A 27,381-nucleotide genomic window follows, 5' to 3' on the forward strand; every position below is an offset into this window, starting at 1 on the left:
GGCTGTGTCCTGCAGGTAGGTGCCACAGCCAAAGTCAATCAATTTTGCCTCGCCGGTGTCCAGATCAACCAGGATGTTCTCTGGTTTGATGTCTCTGTGAAGGACCCCGCAGCTGGTGCAGTGCCGCACGGCCTCCAGCACCTGCCGGAAAAGCTCCCGCGCCTCTTCCTCGGACAGGAATATCCGTGCCCGAATGTAGCGCCGCAGGTCCTCACACCGCTCTGGGCGCTCCAGCACCATTACGATGTGCTTGGGGAGCTCAAACCATTCCAGCATTTGCACCACACCGGAGAAGCCTGTGGACACCTTGTCCAGCAGCACAATCTCCAGTGGTGCGCTGGTGCCGTCGGGCTGCGGGAGGAGCACGGTGCCGTCAGTGGGGCTGAGCCCGTGCCAGGGCTCGGGGAGCCCTCAGCCAGCCCGGGATGCTCTGCACGCCCCGCTGGCCCCACGCCCGCTCTCCGCGCAGGACTCCCGGCGGCTCCCACCCTGCCGGGCCCCGGCTCATCCCCGCCCGGCACGCCCCGGCTTCTGCCGCTGGCCCCGCTCACTCACCAGCTCGCCCCAGTCCCGGATGCGGTTCCGTGGCACCTTTTTGATGGCCACCTGCAAGCCAAAGGGAGCAGCGGATTCAGCTCGCCGCCTACCGTGTCCAGCCTCATCCTACTCCTCCGCCCCCTTCTCTTTCTCCGCCCCCTCCTCCTCCTCCGCCCGCCGCTGGCTCCTCTGCTCACCGGGGCGCCATCCGAGAGCCGAGTGGCCGAGAAAACCCTGCCGAATCCGCCGCGCCCCAGCAGCGAGCCGATCCTGTAGCGCTGCTGCAGGGCCTCCTGCGCCTTCCCTGGGGAAGAGACGCGGCGGTCAGCGCTCGGCCCGGGGCCAGGAACGGCCCCCGAGCGCTCCCCGACCTCCCCGGGCCGAGCATCCGCAGGCGTCCGCTCCTTGCAACGCGACAGCGGCGGCTCGGGGCCAGCGGCCGCGCTGCCGAGCGGCGGAGCTCGGGCCGGGGAAGCCGCAGCGGAGGCGGCGGCAACGGCTGCACCGCCTGTGTCCTCCGCGGGCCCCGGGAGGAGCCGGGACAAGGGCCGGGGCCAGGGCCAGGGCAGGGCTCGGAGCAGGCGGAGCCAAAGGGCGGTGATACCGCCCCAGCCCCAGGCACTGAGGCCCGCCCAGAAGCGCCAGCGCCAGTTCGGCCAGAGCCGGGCTAAGGCGAGAGCGGGACAGGACGCCCGGGGCCGCGGTCGGGGCCGGGGCCGGCGCCGGGGCCGTGGCCAGGAGCGGGCCGGGGGCCTGTCCCGGGCGGGCAAGGGGAGAGGGAAACTGGTAGAGGAGGGGGACACAGAGAAAGGGAGATCGGGAGTGGGTGAGGGACCGCGGGGCAGAGGGTAGAACAGCGGGAGAGGGAGAGGGGAAGATACAGAAGGGCAATAATGTCGCTTCTTTGCTGCTGCCGCCGCCGCTGCTGCTGCTGCCGCCGCTGTTGCTGCAACTGAAGCACCGGGGCCGTTTGTCCCCGGGGCCGTTTGTCCGTTGCCCGCTCGGCCCTGCCCCGAGCCCCGCGCTCCCCGGGCAGCCCCTGAGCCTGGCCAAACACGGGAACTTTACCGTGTTGAGCCAAGAGCCAGAGTCTTGATTCCTGCACAGGGGCACAGCAATGCCCTTGGCTGCTGCTGTGCCTTGTCCCTGCTGAGCATCAAACACTGTCTGAGCACATTCCCTGAATGCAGAATTTGTACCTGACCCAAGCACTGCACTTGTGTCTCCAGCATTGCTTTCCAAGAAGAACAGGGGAAGGCAAACTGGGTGTAGCTCATGGTATTTTACAGTGTCTAAAACTTGTCAAGTCTCAGATCTTAGAGGTGAGATCCATTTGGAATGAATGGGATGGAGAAACAGTGCACGATGTGTGGAGACTTTTGTGGCAAAATGGTTAGGCGAGAAAGGCCATGACTGTACAAACTTGCTAGAGATAAAACATAACTAGTGCAGAGATAGTCTCAAGGCCGGATTGCCCTTGAGATGTGGGGAGGAGAACAAAAATGTGGTAAACAGAACGAAAAAGAAGGAACAGGGACGGTCTGGTAATCGCAAGAATGCAAAGGCAGATAGCTATGTTTCGTAGTGACGTAAATAGCAGAATAACCAATGATGAGCTATACTTTTGCAATATGTATGAGCTAATTAAATCATGTATTTAAACACGAGTATAAGGATCAATAAACGAGATTTGCTTGACGACCACCTGGTGTCTGCGTCTCCCTTCTCCGACAACGATGGAAAAGGGAAACATAAAAATAAATAGAGAAAATTTGAGAAAAACATGCTGGTCGTTTCTTTTGGTTTTATTTTCATTTCTTAAAAAAGCTGTTTCAATTTTCCCAGAATCTTCTCCACAGTCCTGTCTGTTCTTTCCAAAAACCTGTCCTGGAGAACGACGTGCAGCTCCTGTCCCAAGATGTGCCCCCAGCTGCAGCTTCTCTTGGCTTCCCACACTGTGTGTGCAGCACAACTCTTGCAGCAAAGCAGGACAAATATTTGAAGAACTTGACAACTTGTTCTTGCTTTTCTTTGTGGACTGGGGAGTTGTGCCATTGGTACGGTTTTCATTGTTACTCTTCTACCCTAAGGAAACATGATGAGCTGCCAGGAATTGTTAGGGAATACAAGCCTGGTTGAATGTGGAGAAAGAATCTCCAGAGCCTGCAGCCAGCAGTGGAGAGCTCATCATTCCAATAGCCCCATGGACACCTTGAAAGTGATCTGGAACATGAAAATAGGCTGACTGAGGGAGTTTGTGTTCAGTTGAGATGATTCTACATCTCTTGCACTGGTAGAAATCAAGAGCACAATCAGTGGATGATAAGCACCCGATCATGATAAGCTGGACCTCTCAGTAGATGAGAGAAAGAATGTGAAAAGGACAAATACAGGGAATGACTTGGTGAAGTTTGTCTGTTTAGAAGGCTCATTTTTTCCTAATAATTCCCAATTCATTCCCTTTGCTTTTGTCCTTTTTAGCAAGGCTATTTGCATGGCAGAATCCCCAGGAAATGAGAACCTGGAGCTTGTGGAAGTGCCTGAAAGGTGCCCTGTTCCTCTGCAGGGACACTCAGGCTGAAACAGGAGCCTGAGGCCTCTCTTGGGAAGCCTCCTCGGAGCTGGGATTTGTGCCATGCCAGGAGAGGAGGAGGGGGAGGACGATGGGAGCTGTGTGTGAGGAGCAGGAGGTTTGGGCCCCAGGACATTCCGTCTGTGCCGCTGCCCCGCAATGGGCGGCCGTGCCCGGGGCTCTGGGCCTGCCCCGCGTGCGCTGAGCTCCCGACACTGCGGGAGCTGCCCGGGCTGGGCTCAGGTTCCCACTGGGACTGGGCAGCAGGCTGGGCTCCAGCTGGGATCAGCAGCAGCTGGAAATACCTCTGGGCATCTCCACTTTCTGCTGCTGCTCAGAAGAAGCAATGAAGTGACAAGTTCTGGTTTTCCTTTCTCCTGGTCGATTTTTTCATTTTATTTGCCACTGCAGAGGCAATTTGTGTGATGGCCTCTGTCAGTTGACTCGATTTCAGCAGCAGCAGAAGCAACAGGGCTGTGTTTGAGCACTGCAAATGTCAGCTGTGTGGCTTTCATTCCCCTTGACTTAGTGCTCAGGGACTTGAGAGCATTTCAAGATCTGCTGATGATCTCTGAGACAAAAAAATCCTGAGTTCCTGATCACAAAAGCACAGTTGGTAGCAGTGATTGAAAGAGGCAATTGCATTTCTGCAGATAAAATTCAGGTAAGCAGAAGAGGGACAAGAGCAGATGAGATCTACAATTGCAAAGGCCAAGGCACCAAGAGCCTCCTGCTGTCACCTCAGGGTGAGTAAAAGAGAGCTGAAAACAGCGCTGGAACCCGATCCTTTCTTCCTCTGAGGGCTGGCTCAGGGCAGCAGAGGCGGGCCCTGAGGAAGCCTGAGGGCTGTTTGTGGGGGATTGTTGCTGTAGTCCAGAATTGCCCTGGAAAAAGCCCTGGGAAGCCGAGGCAGGAGCAGGTGGGAAGGGCCGGCGCTGCTGCTGCTCCTGGCCGGGAGCCCCGGCCGGGCCGGGCCGGCGCCCGCTGCGCTGCGGCTGCTGCTGCTGCCAGAGCCGGGCGGGACTCGGGGACAGGGAATGGACACGGGGGGACAGCAAAGGCCTTGGGGGCTGCAGGGATGGTGGTGCTCGGGCCAGCGCCAGCACAGAGCTTCAGCCCGCAATGAACCCCGAGGGAAACGCTGGGGAAAGGCTCCATTCAGCCTTTCTTTACTCGGCGCTGTGAAGGGACGGAAATAAAAGGAGAACAAGCAGGGCCCGACCCCTTCTCCTTTGGGAGGAGCCCCGCGCCTGGGGCTGTGAGGGGCTGTGAGGGGAAATGAAGGGCTGTGAGGGGCTATGAGAGGTTCTACAGGGCCATGAGAAGTTCCATGGAGCCGTGAGGGGCTGTGAGGGGCCATGAGGAGCCTCAGCCCTGGCAGGAGGGGGTCCCACCATGTCCCCAGGGCAGGGCAGCCGTGAGGGGCTGTGAGTGCAGACGTGGCAGCAGAGCGGGCTTGGGGCACCTCTGGGAGGGGATGAGACCCTTCCCCATCTCCAAACCACACCAAACCCAGCATTAACAGGATTTTCCATCTTGAGAATCCACTGGCAACTTGGAGTCAAGCGTACAGTTTAATCCTGGTGGGAAGAGGAAGGGAATTTTCCCAGTGAGTGACATCCTGCCATTCTTATTAATGTTGAAGATTTAAAAGTCTAAAAATGAATAGGTATACTATTAAATATTAAGAAATACAATAACAAGAAATAAAGACCCAAATCCCTGCACCCTGCTCAGTAATATGCTCTTGTCTGTAGTAACAGATTAGTAATATACAAATAAATGAAAGAGATTTCATTTATAATTCTGACTTCTTTCATTTTTTTCCCAACGTTCTGGTCCCTTTCCTTCAGGGTCATTTCCTTTACTCACCCACTTTCTAATAGTTAGAAGGGAGTTAAGCATACCAGAAAAGGAAACAGCTCCTGTTTCAAAGGGAAGCAGCCACCACTCCAGGGAACCTGAATTGCCCCCAGGCACGTGTGTGCACTTGAAGGGTGAGCAGGTGTTGGGGACAGAGATCTCAAACCCCTTCTAAGGCTGTGAGAAACCCACAAGTGGCAAAGTATCATTGAGGGTCAACTCCAGCTGGATTCCATTCCCCGACACCCTCCAAATGGGCAGGCAGGGCTGGGCTCTGGCAGGGTTCAGTTTTGAGTGCCTTGTGTTTTATGGCATGGAAGTGATCCTATCTACTCTTGTACTGATGGATTGTGATATGGCTGCTGAAGGAAGAGAGGGAATCTCAGGAGACAGGAAAGTCTCTTCTTCTCCTTTCTCCCTGCAGAACCCCCTCCCCAAAGAGAAATGCCTGTGCTGGGTTTCCATGGCACCCCTTCCCTCAGCCCAGTGTCTGACCCACTGTGTGCTCTGCAGGAGCCAAAGCCAGAGCAGTCCCAATATCAGTCACCACACGGTCCCCACACAGCAGGAGAAAGCACTGCTTGCAGTGGGGCTGCTGATCTGTGACCCATCCTGGTTCCATCCACCCCACTCCTCTCAGCCACAGACACCAGAAGGATCCCAGGAAAGCCACGGTGCTCTACCAGATGCCAGGAGCACTCCCTGCTGTGGCCTCAGGGATGCTGGGTGACCTCGTTGATGAGCATCTCTGGCTGGTGATGGAATGTGTGGATGGAGGCCCTTGACAGGAGGTTGTTTGAGACACGTGTGGGGCTGAAGGAGAGATGGCAGCTGTCAGTTGGGAGGGCAGGGACCCCACTTGTGAGTCCATTTCCTTGGACACCCTCAGGCACAGGATGTCCAAGAAGTCACACAAGGCTTTGGCACTCTCAGCCTTCTTACCCTCAAGTTCCTGCTTTCTGTATTTTTACAGTAGAGAACCTTGTTTGCTTTTCGAACTAGAACAAAGATCCCAGAGGGAACAAGCCTTGCTGGTTTTAGTCAGAAGCATCAGTGACCAAAATTTGTGTTTCCTTTTCTTTGGTCACATCTTTGTTCCTTCTCAGTGTTCAGGCTGGGTTGTGGGGTGTCCTCATTTGCTGCATTTTCTGAGTTCCTCTTGGATCCTTTAAGCAATAGGTTGTGCCCTCTGAGGATCCTTTGTGCTCCTTGGTGACCCAGGAGAACCTTCCAGGTGGTTTTTGGGGGAGCTGCTGCTGTGATGTCACAGGAACGTTGCCGTGTCCTTGTGGTGTTCCCGTTGCTGTGGGGCACAGAGGCCTCAGTGTCAGAGCGGCTCTGGGTGCCTGCTCATTGCCTGAGGATCCTCCTGCCTGAGGCATTCTCAGCAGCCAGCCCAGCCCAGCCCCTGACAGGTGTCCTTCTGTCCTGGCAGGGGGACAGACATTCTGCAGACATGTGCAGCCCAGCCAAAATGATCCAGCAAGTGGTTGCTGCAGTTTGCACTCTGGACACTGGGGCTTCTTATGGGTATTTTTTAACTTACTCAGCCCCTAAGTCAAGGATTTCCCCAGGTGCACCATATGTGCCTTTGGGATTGCTGTGGGCTTTCTGTTCTTCCTTTGGAATGGAGGTGATTTTGAATGAAAATTGCCATTAAGATGCCATTCGTTTGGGACAGCTCCTGTCAACACCTTCTTAAAAAAAGGGTTTGTTTCTAGCCAGCAGGGTGTGCACAGCATTTGGAATGGAGCCTGGGGGGGTTCTGTTCCTCAAGAGGAGAGTCTGTGGCAGTGGACCCTGGTACTCCCTCCATTTGCTGATCCCCCCAAAAACTGGACACAGCCAAGTATTTTGTGCTGTTCTCCTGCCTGCTGTGTGATCCAAAAGGACTGTGGCTCCAGGAGGGAAGTTGTGAAAGGAAAATGCTCTCTTGGCATTGACTTGTTGTGTGGGAGTTTCCAGCACAGGCAGCTTTTTCTCCTAACAGCGTCTGGTTCAGGTGAAGGTCACCTCACACATGGATACTGCAAAGCTCCTTCTTCAGTGAGTGGGAAAGGAACCTGTGGTGTTCAGAGATCCCAGTTGCTCCCTTTCAACACCAATATGAGCCCAGTAAGCTCCAGGATGATCCTTGTCACATGCCAGCACTCCCAGGATGGTCCCAGTTGCCTCTGGCTAGATCAGCCCAGTCAGTCCCAGTATGATGCCATTTGCCCCCAGTGTGCTCCCAGTTGCTCCCAGTCACCCCCAGTATGGGAGATGATGTGCAAGGTATGTTGCCAATCACTCTCAGATACTCCCAGTATGAGTCCAGTCACTCCCAGTATGATCCAAAGATGGATGGATGGGAGGCCTGATGGAATCATGGAGACACTCTAGGGCTCCATGGAACCAAAGGACTTTGTGACACCAAGGGGTCCCATGGAACCAAAGGAACGTTGTGACCCTGGGAGGCCTCAGGGAATCATGGAGACCATTGTGACACTCTAGGGCCCCATGGAACCGTGGTGACACCAAGTTGGCTGGGAGTGTTGATGTGCTGCAGGGTAGGAGGGCTCTGCACAGGGACCTGGACAGGCTGGATCCAGGGGCCAAACCCAACAAGGTGAGGTTTAACAAGTTCAAGTGCTGGGTCCTGCGCTTTGGCCACAACAACCCCTGCAGCGCTCCAGGCTGGGGACAGAGTGGCTGGACAGCAGGCAGGCAGAAAGGGACCTGGGGCACTGATGGACAGCAGGCTGGGCATGAGCCATCAGTGAGCCCAGGTGGCCAAAGAGGCCAATGGCTCCTGGCCTGGATCAGGAACAGTGTGGCCAGCAGGACCAGGCCAGGGATTCCCCCGCTATGCTTGGTACTGGTTGAGCTTCATCTCGAGTGCTGTGTCGAGCTCTGGGCCCCCAGTTTAGGAAAGGCCATGGAGGGGCTGCAACTCTGCCTGCAGAGGAGGGGCTTAAAACCTGGGAGCCCGGCCCTGAGGGCAGAAGCTGTGGTGGGGGAAGAGGAAAGAGGAGCCTTGTTCAGAGGGAAAGACTGCACTGCAGGGGCTCCTATGGACATCTCTAAACTCTCTCTGCCACAGGATTTCTGAGCTTTTGTTTACTCTCCTTCCCTGATCTTCTCTCTGCTTCCTGGAGATTTTCCTCCTGCAGGTGTTTCCCTGTGGCGGATCTCTCCCTGCCAGCACCCACAGATCCCAAATCTTTGTGCACACTCCTTGGCCTGACAGAACCCTGCCTGTTTGCAGGGCTCTGGCTGGGGACAGGTTCTGTTTGCAGCTTGGAGAAAGGACAGCTCAGACTAAGGCTGATGGGTCCAGCAAAGGTGATGCTGGTGCAGTCCATGGGCAGAGTGGCTGAATGCACATTACAAATCTCCCATGAGCCTATTGATCACTAAAAGTAACAGTTTGGATGTCTCAGGCACTTGTCAAAATTCATAATACCTTTATTATTTGTCCCCCACCTCCCTGCCTTTCTCCGATGCTAGGAAACTGAATACAAAGTCTTAGGAAATGTCCTCATTTTTATCAAAATCCTTGTCTTGGAAATATTCTATGACTGATCACAAACCTTCAGCATGTCAGAGCTTCAGGAGCATTCACCTGCCCTACACCGCAAATACTCAGAGTTGTACTCACAGGGTCTGTAGGCACTGGCATGTTCCAGCTTTAGGAGATGGCTCCAGGAGCTGCAGCTGCATTGTTCTGCAGCCAGAGGCTTCCTGTGTCAAGGGCTGGGAGGGATTGTGCCCCAGGCACTTCTCAGCACCTTCCCAGCTCAGACTGATTGAAGCTCTCTGTGCCTCTGGGCTGTGCCTGGGATGGCTGCAGGCAGTGCCCCAGCCCTGCTGGGCTGGGAGAAGAGCTGCTCAGCAAGAGAAATGTGCTTTTGAAGCTTTTCCTAGATTTCAGGATCATCCTCTGTGCTGGGAGCCTGGCCCAGCTCAGCAGCACAGACACAGCAGCAGGACTTTAATGACCCTCTTGGGGCTTTGTGCTGAGGCCCTGAACATCAGTCCCTGAGAGGGAGGGGAAGAAACCTCTCAAGAACTCCGAGTTAGAATCCAACTCCAAAGTTACTTTTCCTTTTAATGGGTCCCACTGAGGGATGTGACTGAGAAAGTGTCCCCAGGCTCCAGGCAGGGCAGAGAACAGGAGGCACTGATGACAGGTGGGGACAAAGAGAGGCCAAGTCTTGGTGCCCTGGGCCACAGCAGCCTCTGTGCCACCAAGAGCTGTGAGGAGACACCTTGTCCTGAAGCCCTGGGGCCTCCTGGCACAGCCCCAGCAAGGCTGGCCACTGTCACCCCCTTGGCCTGCCCTCAGCATCCCCCCTAGCCCACATGCCAGTGGCCTCAGGGATCTGCTGGAAGGAGTCCCTGGGGAGCCTTGCTCAGGAATGGCCCTGGGGGCTCCTTCATGCTCCCAGGGACTGCAGCTTTTTCAAAGCACTTTGGCTTTTGCTTTTGCCTTGGAGTCTCTGAGAGGTTTGTGCAATCATGATCTCCAATTATGTGCTATAATTAGTCCATTGAGAGGCTTTGTCAGTAACAACACTCAGTGGGGCTCATTAATGCTTCAAAGTACTTCAGGTTCTTAAGGCACTTTCCTTTCTCCTTCCCACACTGAGTCTCTGAGAAGTTTGTGCAATCATGGCCCCAATTATCTGCTTTAATGAGTCCCTTGGGAGCTTTGCATTGACACTGAGTGGGGCTCATCAATACTTGGAGATACTCAGGTTTTTTTCACCTACTTTGGATTTTCCTTTCCACACTGTGTCTGAGAGGTTTTTATGCAATTTTGGCCTCTAATTTTCTCCTCCAAGAAGTCCATGGGGAGCCTGTGTTGGGGATGGACCTCAGTGGGACCCATTAATGAAATGAGATACTTTGGGGTTTTTTTCTGACTTAGACTCCTGGAAAGGTTTGTGCAATCTCCTCTCAGGCGCTGAGGTTCAAGGGCTCTGCTCCAAATGCACCATGGGGCTCATTAGGATCGAGCAAGTCCTAACAAACCATGGCTCTGCCTTGATTTCCCTCTGCAAACTTACTTCCTGGGACTGTGCCAGGCATGGCCTCCCTTCCTGCAGCAGAGGCTGCCCATGAGCCACTGCTTCCTCTGGGAAATGCCACCTTCAGCACAGCCTCTCCTTCCATCTCTGGAGAAAGGAAGAGGGACACATGGATCAGGTGGGGCTGTTCCCCAACAGGAAGGTGGCATCTTCAGGAGGCAATACTTGTCAAAGTCATGGATGAGGTTCAGGAAGTCATCCAAACTTTGGAGCCAGGACAGGGCCTTCCCTCCTCCAAAGAGCTGCCATTCCACATCTACGCCAAGACTGGGAAATTGCAGGGGATCTCAGGGTGTTCATGGCCCGTGCTGCAGTTTGGGATCCCTGTCAGCTGATGCCAAATGCCTTCCTGCAGAGGCTGGGGAGAAGCTGCAGCCAGGCCAGACTGGGAAACAGCCCTGCAGGCCCTGAAAGCAGCAGTGGGGCAGAGAGGCTGCCATGGATCCCTTCCCTCTGTGCCGGGCATGGCGTGTCCAGATGTGCAGAGAAAGCCCCCGGCTGCTGAGTCTCAGGAGAAGGCTGAGGGACATGGACCCACTACAGCATCTCTCCAGACCACTCATCCTCTTGTCTCCTGTAGGTTTGTTCCTCCCCCTAGGAGGACCTTAACACAAAGTGTTTCCATTTCAGATGAATGGATCCCACAGAACCAGGGCTCAGCCTGTGGGATCAGCAGGGACACACCACTCACCCCTGTGATGGGAGCTGGGCTTGTGTGCAGCAACCAGCAAAGGAGCTGGGAAAGTCCTCGCTGCAGACACACCTGTAAGTCAACAGCCACAGCAGCTTCTGTCACCTGGTTCCTGCCAGGTTGTCAATGATTATTCCTTGTTGGGACAGTGAGAACACACCTGCATGGGGCTCCAGAGGCTGAAAATCTTCATGAAGCCAAGCTGCTGGAGAAGCCTTCCTACCACCTTCATCAGGAAGGGAGCACAGATCAGAACCATTCCATGGTGGGCTGGGATCCCCTTCTGCCTTAGGGGACTGGGCACTGCAAGGGGGTTGGGGGAAGGCCATGGGAGCCAGATGTCGATGGACATGGCCAAAGCTGCAGAGGGGCCTGCAGAGCTCTGGGCTGGCTCTGGTCATTCTCCATCCTCTTTGCAGACCCTGTGCAACATCCCTGGAGGGGTGGCAGGACCAGCCCAGGGTCCCTGGGGCCTCTCTCCCTCCCACAGAGGAAACCCTCTCTAAAGCCCTGGGGAAAACCATCCCAGCACTTCCCAGGGAGAAGGGAGCACTGTCCCAAGGAAGGGGAGCCAGGCCACCGGCTAACCTGCTCACCATGCTCGCCACGGAGCAGCCTGGGCAGCCCTGTCAGGCAGGGCCACTGCCAGGAGGAGCAGGAGGAGGAGGTGCAGAGCAAGAGCCGTGGTGCCTTGCCCTCTGCCAGTCCCACAGCTCTTGCTGTCACCACTGTCCTGACACCGCTGTCCCAATGTCAGCACCGCTGCCACCGCCACCGCTGCTGCAACAGTCGTGGTCAAGGACTGACAGATCTGTCCTTGTGGTGCTGTGCAACCACGGGGCTCTGGGACCTCTGTGACCTCAGAGCCTGCTGTGACCTCATGGCCAGTGTGGAATTGTGTGGGGGGTGGGATCTGCCTTGTTCACTAGGGAGTTCATCCTGCCCTGCAGCTCTGTCCAAGGGCTGTGACACGGTCCCAGCCCAGCTGATCCCACAGGCTGGGGGATGAAGGGATGGAGAGCAGCCCTGCTGAGAAGGACTTGTGGCTGCTGCAAGGTGAGAGGCTGGACATGAGCCAGCCATGTGCCTCCAAAGGAGGGTGCCCAGCAGCTTGAAGGAGGTGATTCCACCATCCCTCTGCTCTGGTGCGAGCCCACCTGGAGTATTGCATCCACCTCTGGGTGCCCAACGCAGGAAGGACATGGTCCTGTTGGAGCTAGTCCAGAGGAGGGACAGAATGCTCTGAGGGCTGGAGCCCCTCTGCTTTGGAGACAGGCTGGGATAGCTGGGGGTGTTCAGCCAGGAAGGGAGAAGGCTCCACACAGACCTGATTGCTACCTTTCAGTACTTTAAGGGGGCTTGTAAAAAAGATGGGACAGAATTGTTAGTAGGGCCTGTTGTGACAAGACTGAGGGGAAATGTTTTCAATGTAAAAGATGGGAGATTCAGACTAGACATTAGAAAGACATTTTTTACACTGTGGGTTTTGAAACCCTGGCACAGGTTGCCCAGAGAGGTGGGCATCCATCCCTGCTGACATTCAAGCTCATGCTCTGAGCAACCTGATCCAAAGGTGTCCCTGCTCTCTGCAGGGCATTGGACTCGATGGCCTTTAAATGTCCCTTCCAAGCCAAGCCATTCTGTGCTGCTGTGCACCAGCAGAGCAGTGCTGGAATAATGCTGGGGTGATGATGCTGGCACCTGTGTTTTGGTAGTGATGCCATTTAGCTGTTGGCCAAGAGAGGATTGATGGGCTGCACAGTGAAGTCTGCAGAGAACAGCGTGCTCAAGGAGAAACAGGAGAGGAACATGGTTTCCAGTTCACATAAATGCCAGCATTTTGCTGCCCATTCCTTGTTAAGAAATAAAGGAATGTCCTGCAGATCCCTTCAAGCTGGGTGCACTCTTGGCTCTATCAGTACTTGTGTTCTGTAAAACAGGTGGGTTGTTACAGCCTCTTGCCCCATTTATCATTGGATAAAACCCAAATACTGCATTGCTCCATGTCTACTTTCTTCCAAGTAAAGGCAGATTTTGTTCATTCTTCAGTGGGACATATTCATCTGTTGACAAGCAAATTCTCCTTGCCATTCACACAATGTTGATTTGCTCTAATCCGATTGTAATTAACATCTACCTCTCACTGTAATTAAGGCTGATGGATTGTGAGGCAAAGTGTTGCATCATTTGCCCTGGAGAGAGTTTTATTCTAATTCAATGACATTTGAAGACAGGTGTAGCCTACCACACTTCTGTCATACTAGAAATGAAAAAACAACCTTTGAAATAGGATTTTATGCTTTCTTCCTCCTCTTCCTCCCAGGAATTTTAATCCCTGAAGTCTGAACTCTTCAGCTGCCTCACAAACATTGTTTCAATTCACACAGGCATCCATGAAGTGAGCAACATATCAGGACTGTGGCTGAGAAGCTGGAAGCAATGTAGGTTTAGAGCAGCAAAAATAATAATCCATTTCCCAGGTTAAGCCAAGCAATTCCCAAATAACTCTACCTATCCTCAGGGATGTTTCAAAAAGTATCATAGTAAAAGCTGGGAGCAGGGACAGAGAATGTCAACAAAATTAAAAATACAGCTATCTGAGATCTTTGTATTCCTATTAAAACAGAGTCAAAATTGTTTATAAATAGAAAATTAACTAAGAAGTGAACAACAGATTGTCAAAATAACTGCTTGGGAAACAAAAATACCTAACTACAAATAAGTTTACATGTGGATTGATAAGAAAACAAACATACTAAGAGAAAAAGCAGACCTACCAAATCTAAAACCAGTAACACTGTCTCATCTGTCTCAAAGAAAAACAAACAAACCAAAAAAAAAAAATTAAAATAATCAGATTCTCAAGACCATTACTATATACAAGACACTCCAGGTAGTGGGAATAAACCAAGGAACTTTTTGACAGTTTTTTTTTCTCCTTGTGCTGGGGGAGCTGTCACGGAGCAGGGACGGTCAAGGGTGGCAGTGGCTGCTCAGGGATGGGTTTGGCCCAGGTCCCTGGAAGGAGCCACTGCCCAAGCAGCTGCGCTGACCCTGGGCTCTGCTCTCAGCCTTCTGGGCTCTGTTGGGTGGCACAGCCTGTGCCAAGGGGTGGCAAGGTGCCTGCAGGCCCCAGCTCTGGGGAAACAGAGAACATCCTGGCCGTATCCAGTGTGCTGCCAGCTCAGCAGTGGAGCACAGCACGGGCTCACGCTGCCCATTGCTCCCACAGATGCAGCCAGCACCACCAGACAAGCTAACAATATCTGGAGAAGCATGAGAAGAGTTTTCTGCAGGGGAACACAGTGTTTGATTAAGTTAATGGCCATTGTGGCTGGTGGAGCACTTTTCCTGATGATGTGCTATGCTGGAATCTGGTATTGCTAGAAGAGAAAAGGGTGAGTGTTTTGCTGATCTCGGCCTCAAACAGCTTCTTGAAAGGCTGCTCATAGTCAGGAAACATTCCCAGTGAGGCTGCTGTGCACTTGTGGCTAGTCCTTGGTTGCCCAAATCACTCTGCTGAGAGTTCTGCTGCTGCTCAGGGCTTTCACTGGCCTCTGAATTGCTGGGCCTTGTCCTGGGGAGCCCGCTGGGGCTGCAGCCAGTGCTGGCTGCCACTGAGGCTGCCTGGCCAAGAGCAGCCCCAGGAGCAGCGGGCAGAGGCAAAGCAAGGTGGGCAGGAGAAAGAGCAGAGACGAGATTGCCCTTGAAAGGCAGAGGTGCTCTGGGGCCCGGTCCTGGCCAGGGACCCTGCCCAGAGCCATCCCCTGCTCGCCGGGGACATGAAGGTGTCAGGAAAATTAATCCACAAACACCAGAGGTTGATGTCTAAAAAGAGACAGAAGACTCCTTTCACTTTATTTGAATAAAGGGAGAGGCCATGGGGCATTCCCCTGGGGTCTCTCAAATTTTTGGAGGACGCAGCCTCCTTTTTATCCTAATTTCCCGGCCGCATTTTCATCTCTCTTTCCCCACTGGCTGAGGTACTTGAGAGGTACAGACTTCCCAGAGTGCCTGATACCTAACATTCAACTCTAATGTATAATCCTCCCTCTTAATTTTTAATTCTCAGAAACTTATGGTGTTTCCCCATTGTTTCTTTTGTATTTCAATATCCAGTTTCATTTATCACCAAACCTACAGTTTGTATGTATAGGCCAATATCTTTTTTCCATTCATCAATTACTGGAATCTTTCCCATTGTTTCTTTTATATCTCAGTGCTAATTTTATCTATCAGCAGACTCACAGCTTGTCTGTAAAGACAAATCTCTCGTTCCTCTCAACCTTTTTTTATTTTTTTAATAATTGTCTTTACAAACATTACTTGTCATTGACTCATTGAGTTAATTTCCTGTTCCTGGGGTTTTTTTTTTAGTTTTGCAATTATTTGCAGTGACATCAATTTCTGCCCTTTTGTAGCTATTCCTGCATTAGTAGGGATGGCTACTACCGGCATCCTTTTCATCACATGTTGAATAAGTTGTACTAAGCAAGGGATCATGCATGCTAAAAAGATTAGAGTTGCTACAGCACAAGAAAAAGCAGTTGTTAAACCCATAGTTTACTAGGTAACTACCAAAACACATCTTATTCTCATTCTTTCCATGTTTGGACTGGCACATGAATTAACTTACTTATTGCTTTTTAATTTGTTTCACCACCTTTTATCTATCATTTAATTTGCCACACACTCTCCCTTCTTCTGCTGATAGTATTTGCATTTCTTAGCTGTCACATGACATTTCTACCTGCAGTTACATTTTAGATCTGTTCTCTTAGATCTGGATCAGAAACTTTTACAAAGGGTTCGAGTTTCGTGTTGGTGTTGCTACTTCCACTGATAGTCAGGGAAAATGTGTGTCCTCTTTGTGGAATTGTTTTGAGGGCAGCTTAAAAATAAGGTGCCCAAAATGCCTTCTCTTTCCCCACTGCTTCACAGCCTTCAAAATCTTTTTGGTAATTATGGAAGGAACACCTTGCTTAGCTACTATTAGCGAGCTTAACATGTGTTTGATTCTATTTGCTGTGATATCTGAAACAATTATAAGGAGGGCACTTGGGGGTCTAACAATCTAAACCTAAAGTCTAGTCACAAACATTTTTTCCCACGTATATGCTTCTTGTTCTATTTAGACAATAAATGCTTGTTTCAGAAGAATGAAGCCACCATGGATTTCCTTCTTCATCTCAAAATCTTGTTTATTATGGACCTAACTCACTGTTTAGCTTTGACTGGGCTGGCCACCCACAGCCGGTTTTCAGATCTTCCTGGCCTTCCACAGACTTCACAATTTATAAGGTTAAAGGTTTTCCTACTTCTTCTCTTAAGGTTAAAAATTATTTTTTCACTTTTGGCTTCAACTTCAACTGGCTGACAATATAAAGGTAAGATTATTAAGGCAAACATTTTAATGGTGACATTTAATTTCCTAACTTAATTTTTACTTTCACGTTGTCTTCTGCACTACCTGTGGCGAGTGAAGGCACAAAAAGATCCTAACATGAAGAAAACAATGACAGCAAGGATTGGCCTCTAATGACTGGAGATTTGGGAGAAGTGATGCCCACACAAACTATTTCAGCAGCCAGTTGGTGGGAGGCACACGGGGCTTCCCCCAACGTTGATGTCCTGGCTACTGCTCCAGTCCCCTCTTGTGGAGCATCAGTGGCAGCCTGCTGAGCTTCTCCTCTAGCTGAGATGTCTGAATTTCTGGGGCCTTAGAGACCTTGACTCGAGTGTGATGGGTCTGCCCGTGTTCAGCTCTCTTGACGGCTGTTTCTGTGCTCAGCAACACTTGCACAGGTCTGCGCTACTTTGCTGCTGGTGGTGCTTCTTTCTACTCCTTCACTAGGATTCAATCTCCTGGCTGGATGTTGTGAACAGCAAAGTCTAAAGGCAGGGTCTGTGCTCGCTGAGCTTCTTCTCAAAGAGATTTCACAAGAGATAGTATCCAGGCTACAAACAGTTTCCAATATATATCACTTATCTCTACCTGCCTACAAGGCTGAGAATTACAAGGATAAGGAATTCTAAACATCAATTCAAAGGGAGATAATTGAGTATCCTCCCTGGGTCTGGCCCTTATTTTTGCTAAAGCCAGTGGCAAGAGCCGTACTGACAGCATCTTAGTTTTTATTACTAGCTTCAGAAGGTGTTTCTTTATTTCTCCATTTATCCTTTCAATCTGGCCTGAACTCTGGGGGTGCCAGGGGGTATGGAGGTTCCATTGGACCCTTAAAGCAGTCATAACTCCTTTGGCAATGTTTTCTGTAAAATGAGTTCCCCTGTCTGAGTCTATTGCTTCCACAATCTCATATCTTGGAATTATTAGTTCCAAAAATACTTTAATAACTGACTCTGTAGTTGCTGAAAGGGATGGAAATGCTTCTGGCCACCCTGTTAACTGATATACTATTGTTAGCGTTCAGGAACACACCTAATCATGGAATGATTATATGAAGGTGCTTTATTAAGAGCTCTGGGTGTCAGGAGTACACACACACAAATCTGACCCGACTTGGTTTTGAGCTGAACATGTTTTTATAGTCTGTTGTTATATAACTTACATATTAATTATTAAACTTACATTGTTCTATTGTATGTATTGTTTTTACCCAAGCATGGATTTTTCGTGATCCCCTCTCAACCCTCTAACATTGTTTCTCATGTTCTTAAGCAATAATTATATCTAATCACATCTAACAATTGTATCATTTATCACATACTGATTACACAGGTGCAGTTTCACCTGGTCTTAGCAAGCACAAGGCCTAACATTTCCCAGGGCCTGCCAAGCCTAACTTTTTTTCTATATTCCCAAATTTCTATGATTTTAAAATCTTTTACTATCACTATCAGCAGAAAATTTTAAATCTTGCCACTTGAGGCATTTCACTAAAATCTACCTGGCATCTCTGGAAGGGACATACAGCCCAAGGCCTCCCTCCCCTGGCAAGTTTCTTTGTAACTCTGTTATTGGTTTTAGCACAAATCAAACAACCCTCAATAGCTCGCTTTGCCAGAGTAAAAAAAGACCCACAGCAGCACACATTTTGAGGAAGGCTCTTGGCAGTCCCTGGGAGCCCCAATGACTTCTTTCATGAAGTTGTTTTAGCAACTGTAAGGACAGAGCTTTTGGTATCCACTGTTTACCATCTCTTGTAAACCATTTTCCCCCACTTTTAAATTCTGCATCCTCTTGCTCCATTAAACAAAATTCATACTGGAATAACCTAGCACTGGTCATCCACTTAGAGGCTCTCTCAGTCAACAAAGCTTTAATCTGATGTGAAACTTCAACAATCAGATTCCTTCCTCTTGTCAGCTTTCGGGCCTCAGCCACCATCAGAGCTGTGGCTGCACAGTTCTGCAGACAATGGGGCCAGCCTCTGGCCACCGGCTCTAACATTTTAGAAAAACTGGCAACAGGCCTCCGTGTTCCCCCATGCTCTTGCACCAAAACTCCTTTAGCATGACCCTGTTTAACATCCACATATAGTATAGACATTAGGATTCTCTTCACTTAAAACGTCATATAAAGGTCTGGCCACCACAGAAAAATCTTCAATCCATACTCTGCAGTACCTTACCAATCCTAAAATTGCCGTAACTCTTTTTTTGTCTGGGGTAATGGTACTTGTAAAATCCCCTGCATTCCTTCTGAATCAATATACCATAACTCTCCAGTTAGAATGTGTGCTCAAGATTTGACTTTTTTCTTTGTTTTCAACCAACTGGCCTATTCAGATGCTCTAAGTCGTCTTTTAGCAAAAAAATTAAGCAGCTTTGCAGTAGCCTCTTCAACCACCTTCTCCTGTTCCCCTGACAAAAGCAAATCATCCACATCCTGCAACAACCTAAATCCTGAGGCTGGAGTAAACACCCTTAATATTTTCTGCAAAGCTTGCCCAAACAAAACCAGGGACTCTGAATATCCCTGCAGGAGGACTGTCCATGTCAATTGTTGTTGTACTATTTTCCCTCCTTTTGTTCCAGTCATTTTCCTTTCAAACATGATCCAGTTCAGTGGCAACCAGTGCCACTGCCTAAAGCCAATCACATTTTTTTTTCTAGTAACCAATTACTCCCTGTCCCTATTTTTCGCATCAAGTCCATCTTAGGTGTAGGGAAGTGACTGACAAATTAACCAAGGAAAGATAAAAAAATACTTTCCCCTAAAGTTTTCCTATAGCCTCCAAAGAGAAAGCTGCATGAGAAATACCTGGGGCTGCATAGGGACAACACCAGCCCCACAAGGCAGCAGCAGCTCCAGAATTGGCCTCAGGATTAGAACCTGCCAATTCCAGCTCTCCACAACAGACCACAGACTGGTGGGGGGTTCCCCACAAGGAAGGAGCTGCAGAATTGGCTTCAGGACTGAAAACAGCAAATTCTGGCTTTTTACAACAAAACACACAAAAAGCAGAGGGGTGTGGTCAGACACAAACTTTGAAGAATTTAAGATTTTAGAGAAGCTGAGGCCTTAATTAAAAAGAAGCCTTGCTAAATCTAATTAAAATAAATAGATGGGCCTTGCTAAAATTAAACGTAGATAGAGAAACTTTGCTTAAATTAGAGCTTAATCATTGGCTAATAACTAATTCTCTGACAAATTTATGCTTGTTCACCTGGGTTTACAATGAGAAACAAAGTATCTGGTAAAGAACTTCAAGAACAGAAGACAGTTGCACATCAGAAACTCATTGAAGATATGAAACTAGGAGCCCAGCCAAGGGTCCATTTGTCACTTTGCATGGAAAAGGTAGAAAGGTCAGAACGAGGAAGAGCCATATCCCTTCCTCCCCTCTGTGACCCCTTCTCATTAATAGAGCAGTGACCCATTTCAAGAATCAACCTATGCATGCTTAATTGCTTTGTTCCTAAGTAGCATAGGAAGTGAAAAGTGGGCGAATATATATTTCTATTCAATACTTCTGTAAATAAAAAGCCTGTATTCACCTCTAGTTGGGTCATGTGTATTAAGTGGTGACCCGACACATCAGCCCAGCGCTGCTAATAAACATACACTTTTTAACCCTAAACCAGTTAAAGAGTCTTTGTCTGTCTCTGTTGGATACTGATACTAGATCATATCCATATGTTAGAAACTCAATCTTAAAATGCATCCAAAAATTGCATGTGGAGAAAGGAAAAGAACTTGTGGGTTTGAGAAGATGAGGATGGATTTTGTTAACAGCCCACTGGAAACAGGACCAACAGAAGGAACAATTGTTTTTGGAATGCTCCCACATGAAAGTACAGAAGAAGGTTTTAGTCTTGAGCTCAAGTTTATTTGTGCAAGGGAAACAAGAACAACAACAACAATAATAATAATGAATATATAACACAATAATATATATTTAGATCCATAATTAAAAATTTATAATGTGAAATAATGCTGACAATACCAAGTTGTTAGCTTCGTCTGCTCACTGTAACACTAAATACCCTACAAAAAAGAACTGGCCAAGACCCAAATGTCAGTGGTAAACTTTGTGAATTGTATACAAGGAATAAATGAGGAAGGGATGAAATTGGCTGTTTTTATAGGGTTTGGTGATACTAGGATGCAGAATGCTTTGTCTGTTCCTGTGAAAAACACAGTGATTAAGACTGCTGGGTTTGTCATGTACCAGACTATCCATGAGCTGCAGGATTGGTTGCACGGGTGAAGGGGCTGTTAAAAGAGCAGTTGAAAAAATGAGGAGAGTTGGGAACCTGTCCCAGTGGAGAACCCATCTCCCAGATGTGCTCCATGCCCTTAACAGTGGGCCCACTGGGAAATGGAAACCCCTGGGTGTGCATGGCTGCACCCAATTTGCAAACACAGCCATGGACAGTGAGACTTGGACTGCCTGGGAAATTGTTCTGGGTGTGATGGCCCCTGCCAGGGCCACCCCAGAGGCTGCAGGGCTGGACCTTCATGCACTGGAATTCATTAGGGTAAATCAGAAGCAAATGAGAGTTAACAATACTGAAACAGGAATTCAGATTCCTCCTGGACACTTTGGTTTGGTAACTGCTCACTGGAGCTTGGCCTTGCAAAGTGTTCATGTCATGGGAGGAGGAATTGATGCAGATTATCAAGAATAAGTAACCTTGTCACTAAAGCACCACTGATGTCTGTAAATTGTATCTTGAGAGACAGCCAGAATCTTTGTTTACCAGAACACCTCTAGAGATTTATCAAGGCATTAGCCATCAAAATGATTTTGAAAATTTAAACATCAAAGTAGCCAAACTACTCAATGTAACAAATTCCTGGGTATGTGTTAACCAATGTTGGGAGGAATGGGGTTCCCTTGGAGGGCCCACCCTGTGGGGTGGCCAGAACTCTGTCAATGGGCTCTGACTCAGAACAGAGCCAGTGCAGGGACACTTAGAGAGAACTGTGCTGTGGAACACAGGAATGCAATTACCACTTTTACAGGATTCACTGAGATCTCCCTTCAGGAGAAACCAAACCCTGTTCTAGTTGGAGGCCACAATGTGAAAGGATTTCTGTGCTTTACCATCACAAGCTTACTCATTCCTTTTCCTCAACCTCATTCATGTTAGGAACAATAATTCTGTTGTCCATGGAGCTGGCACCTTTTGAATTCCAGAATAATGCCCCCAAGGTCCTTTGCTGTTCAGCTTTACAGCGCTGTCTGTGGCTAACAAGGCTTGCTGGGGTCCTTTTCCCTTCGGCTGAAGAGGAGCCAGGTCCCAGTCCCTGAGGGGCACCCAGGCTCCTGGCTGGAATTGGTGTGGAAATCCCTCAGTGTCACATCAGCCTTCACATGGAGCCCCGTGGATCAGAGCATTTTCCAAAGGGGCCGTTGGGGCAAACAGGGAGATTTGGTCTGGCAGCACCCGTAAAACAATATCCCATCCCATCAACTTGTTCTGGCAGAGAACACTTGGCTGCAGGGACATATCCCCATTGTTCCTGCCCAGGTTTCAGGATTCAGACAGTGTTGTCTTTGCCCTGAGCTGTTCCTTCAGCTGGCTCAGGAGGGCCATTTGACCTCTGGACTCACACTCTGGCCCAATTATTAGGACTGGTGCATCCAAACCTTTTATCTCCACTAACAGTGCTGACTGGAGGTGGATCTCTTTTCTTCTCAATTGTTTTTAAACTGCAATACCAATATTTGTGCCACCCTGACATAGGATTGAATAATCCAATCTTGTTTGTAACTTTTTAAGAGAATTACTTCAATTTCTCCTTGATAATCTGCATCAATTCCTCCTCCCATGACATGAACACTTTGCAAGGCCAAGCTCCAGTGAGAAGTTACCAAACCAAAGTGTCCTGGAGGAATCTGAATTCCTGATTCAGTATTGTTAACTCTCATTTGCTTCTGATTTACCCTAATGAATTCCAGTGCATGAAGGTCCAGCCCTGCAGCCTCTGGGGTGGCCCTGGCAGGGGCCATCACACCCAGAACAATTTCCCAGGCAGTCCAAGTCTCACTGTCCATGGCTGTGTTTGCAAATTGGGTGCAGCCATGCACACCTAGGGGTTTCCATTTCCCAGTGGGCCCATGTTTAAGGGCATGGAGCACATCTGGGAGATGGGTTCTCCACCAGGACAAGTTCCCATCTCCTCATTTTTTTAACTTCTTTCTTCACAGCCCCTTCACCTGTTCAACCAATCCTGCAGCTCCTGGATAGTCTGGTACATGAAAAACCCAGCAATCTTAATCACTGTGTTTTTCACAGGAACAGACAAAGCATTCTGCATCATAGTATCACCAAACCCTATAAAAACAGCCAATTTCATCCCTTCCTTATTTATTCCTTGTATACAATTCACAAAGTTTACCACTGACATTTGGGTCTTGGCCAGTTCTTTTTTGTAGGGTATTTAATGTTACAGTGAGCAGCCAAAGCTAACAAATTGGTATTGTCAGCATTATTTCACATTATTGATTTTCAGTTATATTTTTAAATACATATTATTGTGTTATATTGTAACATTACAATGTTGTATTTTATTATTACTATTACTATTATTAGTATTTTTTCGCTTAAACAAACAAACCTGAGCTCATGACTAAAACCTTCTTTTGGACCTTCATGTGGGAGTATTCCAAAAACAATTGTTTCTTCTGTTGGTGCTGTTTCCAATGTGCCATTAACAAAATCCATCCTCGTCTTCCCAAACCCACAAGCCCTTTTCCATATGCAATTTTTGGATGCATTTTAAGACATCCGGCAATTCAGCCTCTTTTAACCGACTGCCCCACTGCTCGCACGGTGCTCTGACCTCAGCCCACTCCAGAGCCAGCAAACTCTAGGGAAGGGCTTCCCATCTGAGAATTACAGACAGGACTGATTCCTTACATTCACATTTAAAAAGTGACATTTTGTTGTGCTCTGGTCAGACTTCGACCAGTGGCAGGGTCAGCCCCAAAAACACAAACACCACCTGAAGGAATCAGTGTCATTTACTGCAGCTCCAAGCAGCAAAGGATCACAAAAGGAGCAGCTCAGCAATGCACCCAATCATCACTGCCAAAGATTGCCTGCAGTGATTAACAAAGATCCAGCACCAGTTCCCCTCAGACTCTGCCATCACCACATCCACACATCAGCTGGAGAAGCTGTCACAGCCAAGGGCTGGAGAGCCACTCCTGGACACTGGGAATTCCTGCAGGAGCCTCCAGCCACAGCTGAGCCTCCAACCCTGCTGTGAGAGGGCCCAGCCCTGATAGTGCTGAATAAACAAACTGACAGCACTTCTAATGTGGGAACATCTGGTTTCATCCTCCTCTTGGGTCCCCGTCAAAGCCTGGCCAGGCCTCAAGGAAGAACCAAGGGAGTTGACTCTGACCATACAGCCCCAAACAAGGCCAGATGTTGGACTTCATGGCCTTGTCTGACTTCTAAACATAGAAACCTCAATCCATGTTTCATTGATGAGTGGATACATCTATCCCACTACTAATGACCATGCACAGTTCAGTAATGAGCAAATACACAGATAACCTTTGGCTGGAAGGTTCATCCAGAGGTCACCTTTGGCTCATGGCCTGTTGTTCAGGCCTCACTCAGGGCCTGTTGTTCAGACCTTTGCACTTCAGGGATGAGGTTTAGTGCTGGGTTTGACACTGCTGGGTGACTGGCTGGACTGGATGAGCTCAGAGGTCTTTTCCAGCAGAATGGATTCTGGAATTCCAGGATTCCATATGCTGCATTCACCTAGGTCCATGTTAGAAGCATTACTTTGGTCCAAAAGTCCCCTCTTGCTCAGGTCTTGTGGCTTGAGGCCTCAGATCCTTCAGCTCCTGGTGCTCAGCTGCTCATGCTGAACGAGACCACTCAGAGTGAAGAATACATTTCATCCAATTCCTTCTGGAACAAGGAGAGGGGAGGTGTAAAAAAAGGAGCATTGTTTGGTGTGGCCTCCTCTCTGCCCTCCACATCTTTCAGCGCTTTGAACCACACAAGAGCTTTCTCCAAGAGTGCAATGAAGCAGCTGCTCCTGCTTTCAGCTCTGGCTCTTCCCAGTCTCTGACCTTGCCTGGTTTTGTCCCTCTTGCTGTGCTCTCTGTTCCCCCAGGGCTCGGTGGCTGCTGCCCAGGACTGTGGGACTGGCACAGATCAAGGGGTCGAGCCCCTCCTTTCTGTGCCCTTGGAGCTGCCTGGTCACAGCAGCCTCTTCCATCTGGAAGCTCCACATGGAGAGGGAGTCCCCAGCTCTGTTCTTGGCACAACTTGCAGGAGTCCAGGGCTGCCATCTCAAGTCCCTGCTGGCATTGAGGGCTCCCAGGTGCCTCAGGCTGCTGTGACACCGCTGCACAAGGAGGGAAGAGTGGCAGGGGCTGTGCTGAAAGTCAGCTCCATCTGCTGTTGGTGCTGCTGGTGCTGGTGGTGCCTCTGCTGGTGCTGCTGCTGGTGATGCTGCAGCTGCTGGTACTGCTGTTGGTGCTGGTGGTGTTGGTGGTGGTGCTGCTGCTGGTACTGCTGCTGCTGCTGGTGCTCTGCTGCTGCTGCTACTGCTGCTGCTGCTGGCGGTGGCGGTGCTGGTGCTGGTACTGCTGGTTCTGCTGCTGCTGCTACTGCTGCTGCTGGTACTGCTGGTGGTGGTGGTGCTGCTGCTACTGCTGGTTCTGCTGCTGCTGCTGCTGCTGTTGCTGGCGGTGGTGGTGCTGGTGCTGGTATTGCTGGTTCTGCTGGTGGCGATGCTGGTGGTGCTGCTGCTGCTGGTACTGCTGGTGCAGCTGGTGCTGCCGCTGCTGGTGGCAGTGCTGGTACTGCTGGTTCTGCTGCAGGTGCTGCTGCTACTGCTGCTGCTGCTGGCAGTGGCGGTGCTGGTGCTGGTACTGCTGGTTCTGCTGCTGGTACTGCTGGTTCTGCTGCTGGTTCTGCTGCTGATGCTGGTGCTGGTGCAGCTTCTGCTGCTACTGCTGCTGCTGCTGGCAGTGGCGGTGCTGGTGCTGGTATTGCTGGTTCTGCTGGTGGTGATGCTGGTGGTGCTGCTGCTGCTGGTGCTGCTGATACTTCTGGTGCTGCTCGTGGCGCTGCTGCTGCTGCTGCTGCTGGTACTGCTGGTGCAGCTGGTGCTGCCGCTGCTGGTGCCGGTGCTGGTACTGGTGGTTCTGCTGCTGGTGCTGGTGCTCTGCTGCTGCTGCTGCTGCTGCTGGCGGTGGTGGTGGTGCTGGTACTGCTGGTTCTGCTGGTTCCGCTGCTGGTGCTGGTGCTCTGGTACTGCTGGTGCTGTTGCTGCTGGTCCTGGTGTTGATGCTGCAATCATTTGTCCAGCCCTGCCCCAGACTGAGGGATCAGATCCAGGCACTGCTGCTGCTCCCTCGGGACCAGCCCCAGTTTGGTTGTTGCTGGCAGTGCCAGCAGAAGCCGTGGCTGGAGCAGCAGGTGCTGACAGTGCCCCAAGGCCCGGGGCTGGAGGGGTCCCTGGGCTGGGGCTGGGAGGGAGCTGCCCCTTGTTCTCCCTCTGCCTCACACAGAGCTGGGCCAGGCACAAGTGGGGCAGCAGAGCCAACAGGGAGCCTGTGAGTCTCTTCCAGCTGTGCCTGCTCAGACTTTGGCCTTGGAGCTTCAGGTGGACAAAGGCAGCTGCTCTGGTCCCTCTGCGTGTGCCCGTGTTCAGCACTGCTGCTCCATCAGTCTGTGCCCAGCAACGGGGAAAAGCCTCAGCCCTGCAGGGCGGGGAGCTGCCGGGCTCTGCCTGAGCAGCTCAGCCAGCGGGAAGGGAGCTGCTCCACATGGGAACCCAGAGCAAAGGGCATGCCTTTTTTACAGCATGTTTTCTGTTCTAAAGAAGAAAAGAGAGGAAATAGAAAAAAAAACTACTGTAAAATATGAAAGATAAAAACAGAACCCAAGTGTGCAGTGAAAAATCTTCTATAACTTTGAATTAAGTGGTAATTGGTCTTTTGAAACATAAAACTCAGTTATTTACTTTGTAAATGTGCTGTTGGCATGATGCATCTTACTGGCCTCAGTAACCATTCTTAAAAAGCTTTTGGGGTTTGATTCCATTATTGTTATTTTAAATTGTGGTGAAATTGGTGTGAAGGAATACGAAAATGCTTTGCGCCTTGCCAGCTCCAAGCAGCACTGGGAATCTAAACTCTGTCAAACCCCAAATTCTCTACAAGATGCCCTTCCTTCTCACCCTGTGAATGAACTGCACATTCCCTTTCAAACCTTCAAGGTTTCTTAAAGATGCAAAGTCCCACTTACAGCTTTTGGCTCTGGTTTGGAACTGCAGAAGGGCAATTCTTCATCCATCAGCTCCAGACTGCACCACCTCAGGAACACAGCACTGGCATTCTAAAGGAGGAAGAAAGTGCAACTGCACAATTCCAGCCAAAAAGAAAGGAAGAGTGCTACATAAAAAACATCCTGTGCAGATCCAGGCATTCAGCTGGGACTGGGGAGAGTTTGGCTTCTTGCCAATTGGATGTGTGTCCCTAACTGCAATCTCTTGGCCTGCACGAGAGTCTCACTCACCTGCAAAAGCAGAAAGCTCAGGCGGTGTGCTGGGAACGGGCTCCTCTGATGCAAAGCTGTCAGAGCAATGTGAGGGCAGAGCGAGCCCAGCTGTGCCTGGGGCTGAGCCCAGCAGAGCCCTGGCAGAGCCCAGAGCAGCCTCAGCATCTGCAGAGCCCGGCTGCAAGGAGAGAAATCAGAAACCGCCCGTCAGCTGACGGCTCCTGTCCCCTTGTCCCAGCCACCCACGGTGCCCAGGCCATGCTGGCCGTGCTCAGAGCTGGGCCCAAAGCTGCCCATCACTGCTGCCTTTGGGAGCAGAGCAGGAGGGCAGGACATGTGCCCAGCCTGCAGCCAGCCACGGCAGATCCAGCCCCTCAGCAGCTGCCCAGAGACACAAAGCAGACTGGCAGCTGACTGAAGAATTGGTTGCATCAACCTCAGCAAAGGGGGGAGCTGGCCAAGCTGTGCCATACCCAGATCTGGGAGCATCCCCTGGCTGTGGACTCACCTGCAAATTGGGCATGGAGTGTGTCTTTGAAGAAGGTGCCAGAATCAAAGTTGACCATCTTCAGCTGGCCACGTGGATGAAGACATTGTCATCCTTGAGGCTGCCCTTGGTGTCTCCCGCAGCAGCCCCACCTGGTACAGCTTCTCCAGGGGCTCCTTCTCCTTCCCTAGGGGCCAGACCAGGCTGTCAG

The 27,381-nt window shown here is 50.4% G+C and overlaps 1 protein-coding gene across 1 annotated transcript; it reads right to left on the reverse strand.

Moving 5' to 3' along the window:
• Positions 1 to 27,249, reverse strand: LOC131590976 (serine/threonine-protein kinase pim-1-like; the record flags this gene model as incomplete). The annotated part of the gene is made up of 4 exons (XM_058861394.1): positions 27,192 to 27,249; positions 735 to 841; positions 556 to 606; positions 1 to 351 (listed from the first exon to the last, which is right to left on the reverse strand). Coding segments are annotated over exons 1-4 (567 nt in total), but the record flags the coding sequence as incomplete, so codon positions are not given.
• Positions 27,250 to 27,381: the final 132 nt, after the last annotated feature.

Source organism: Poecile atricapillus, chromosome 36 (assembly GCF_030490865.1).
Source record: "Poecile atricapillus isolate bPoeAtr1 chromosome 36, bPoeAtr1.hap1, whole genome shotgun sequence".
Taxonomy (NCBI): domain Eukaryota; kingdom Metazoa; phylum Chordata; class Aves; order Passeriformes; family Paridae; genus Poecile; species Poecile atricapillus.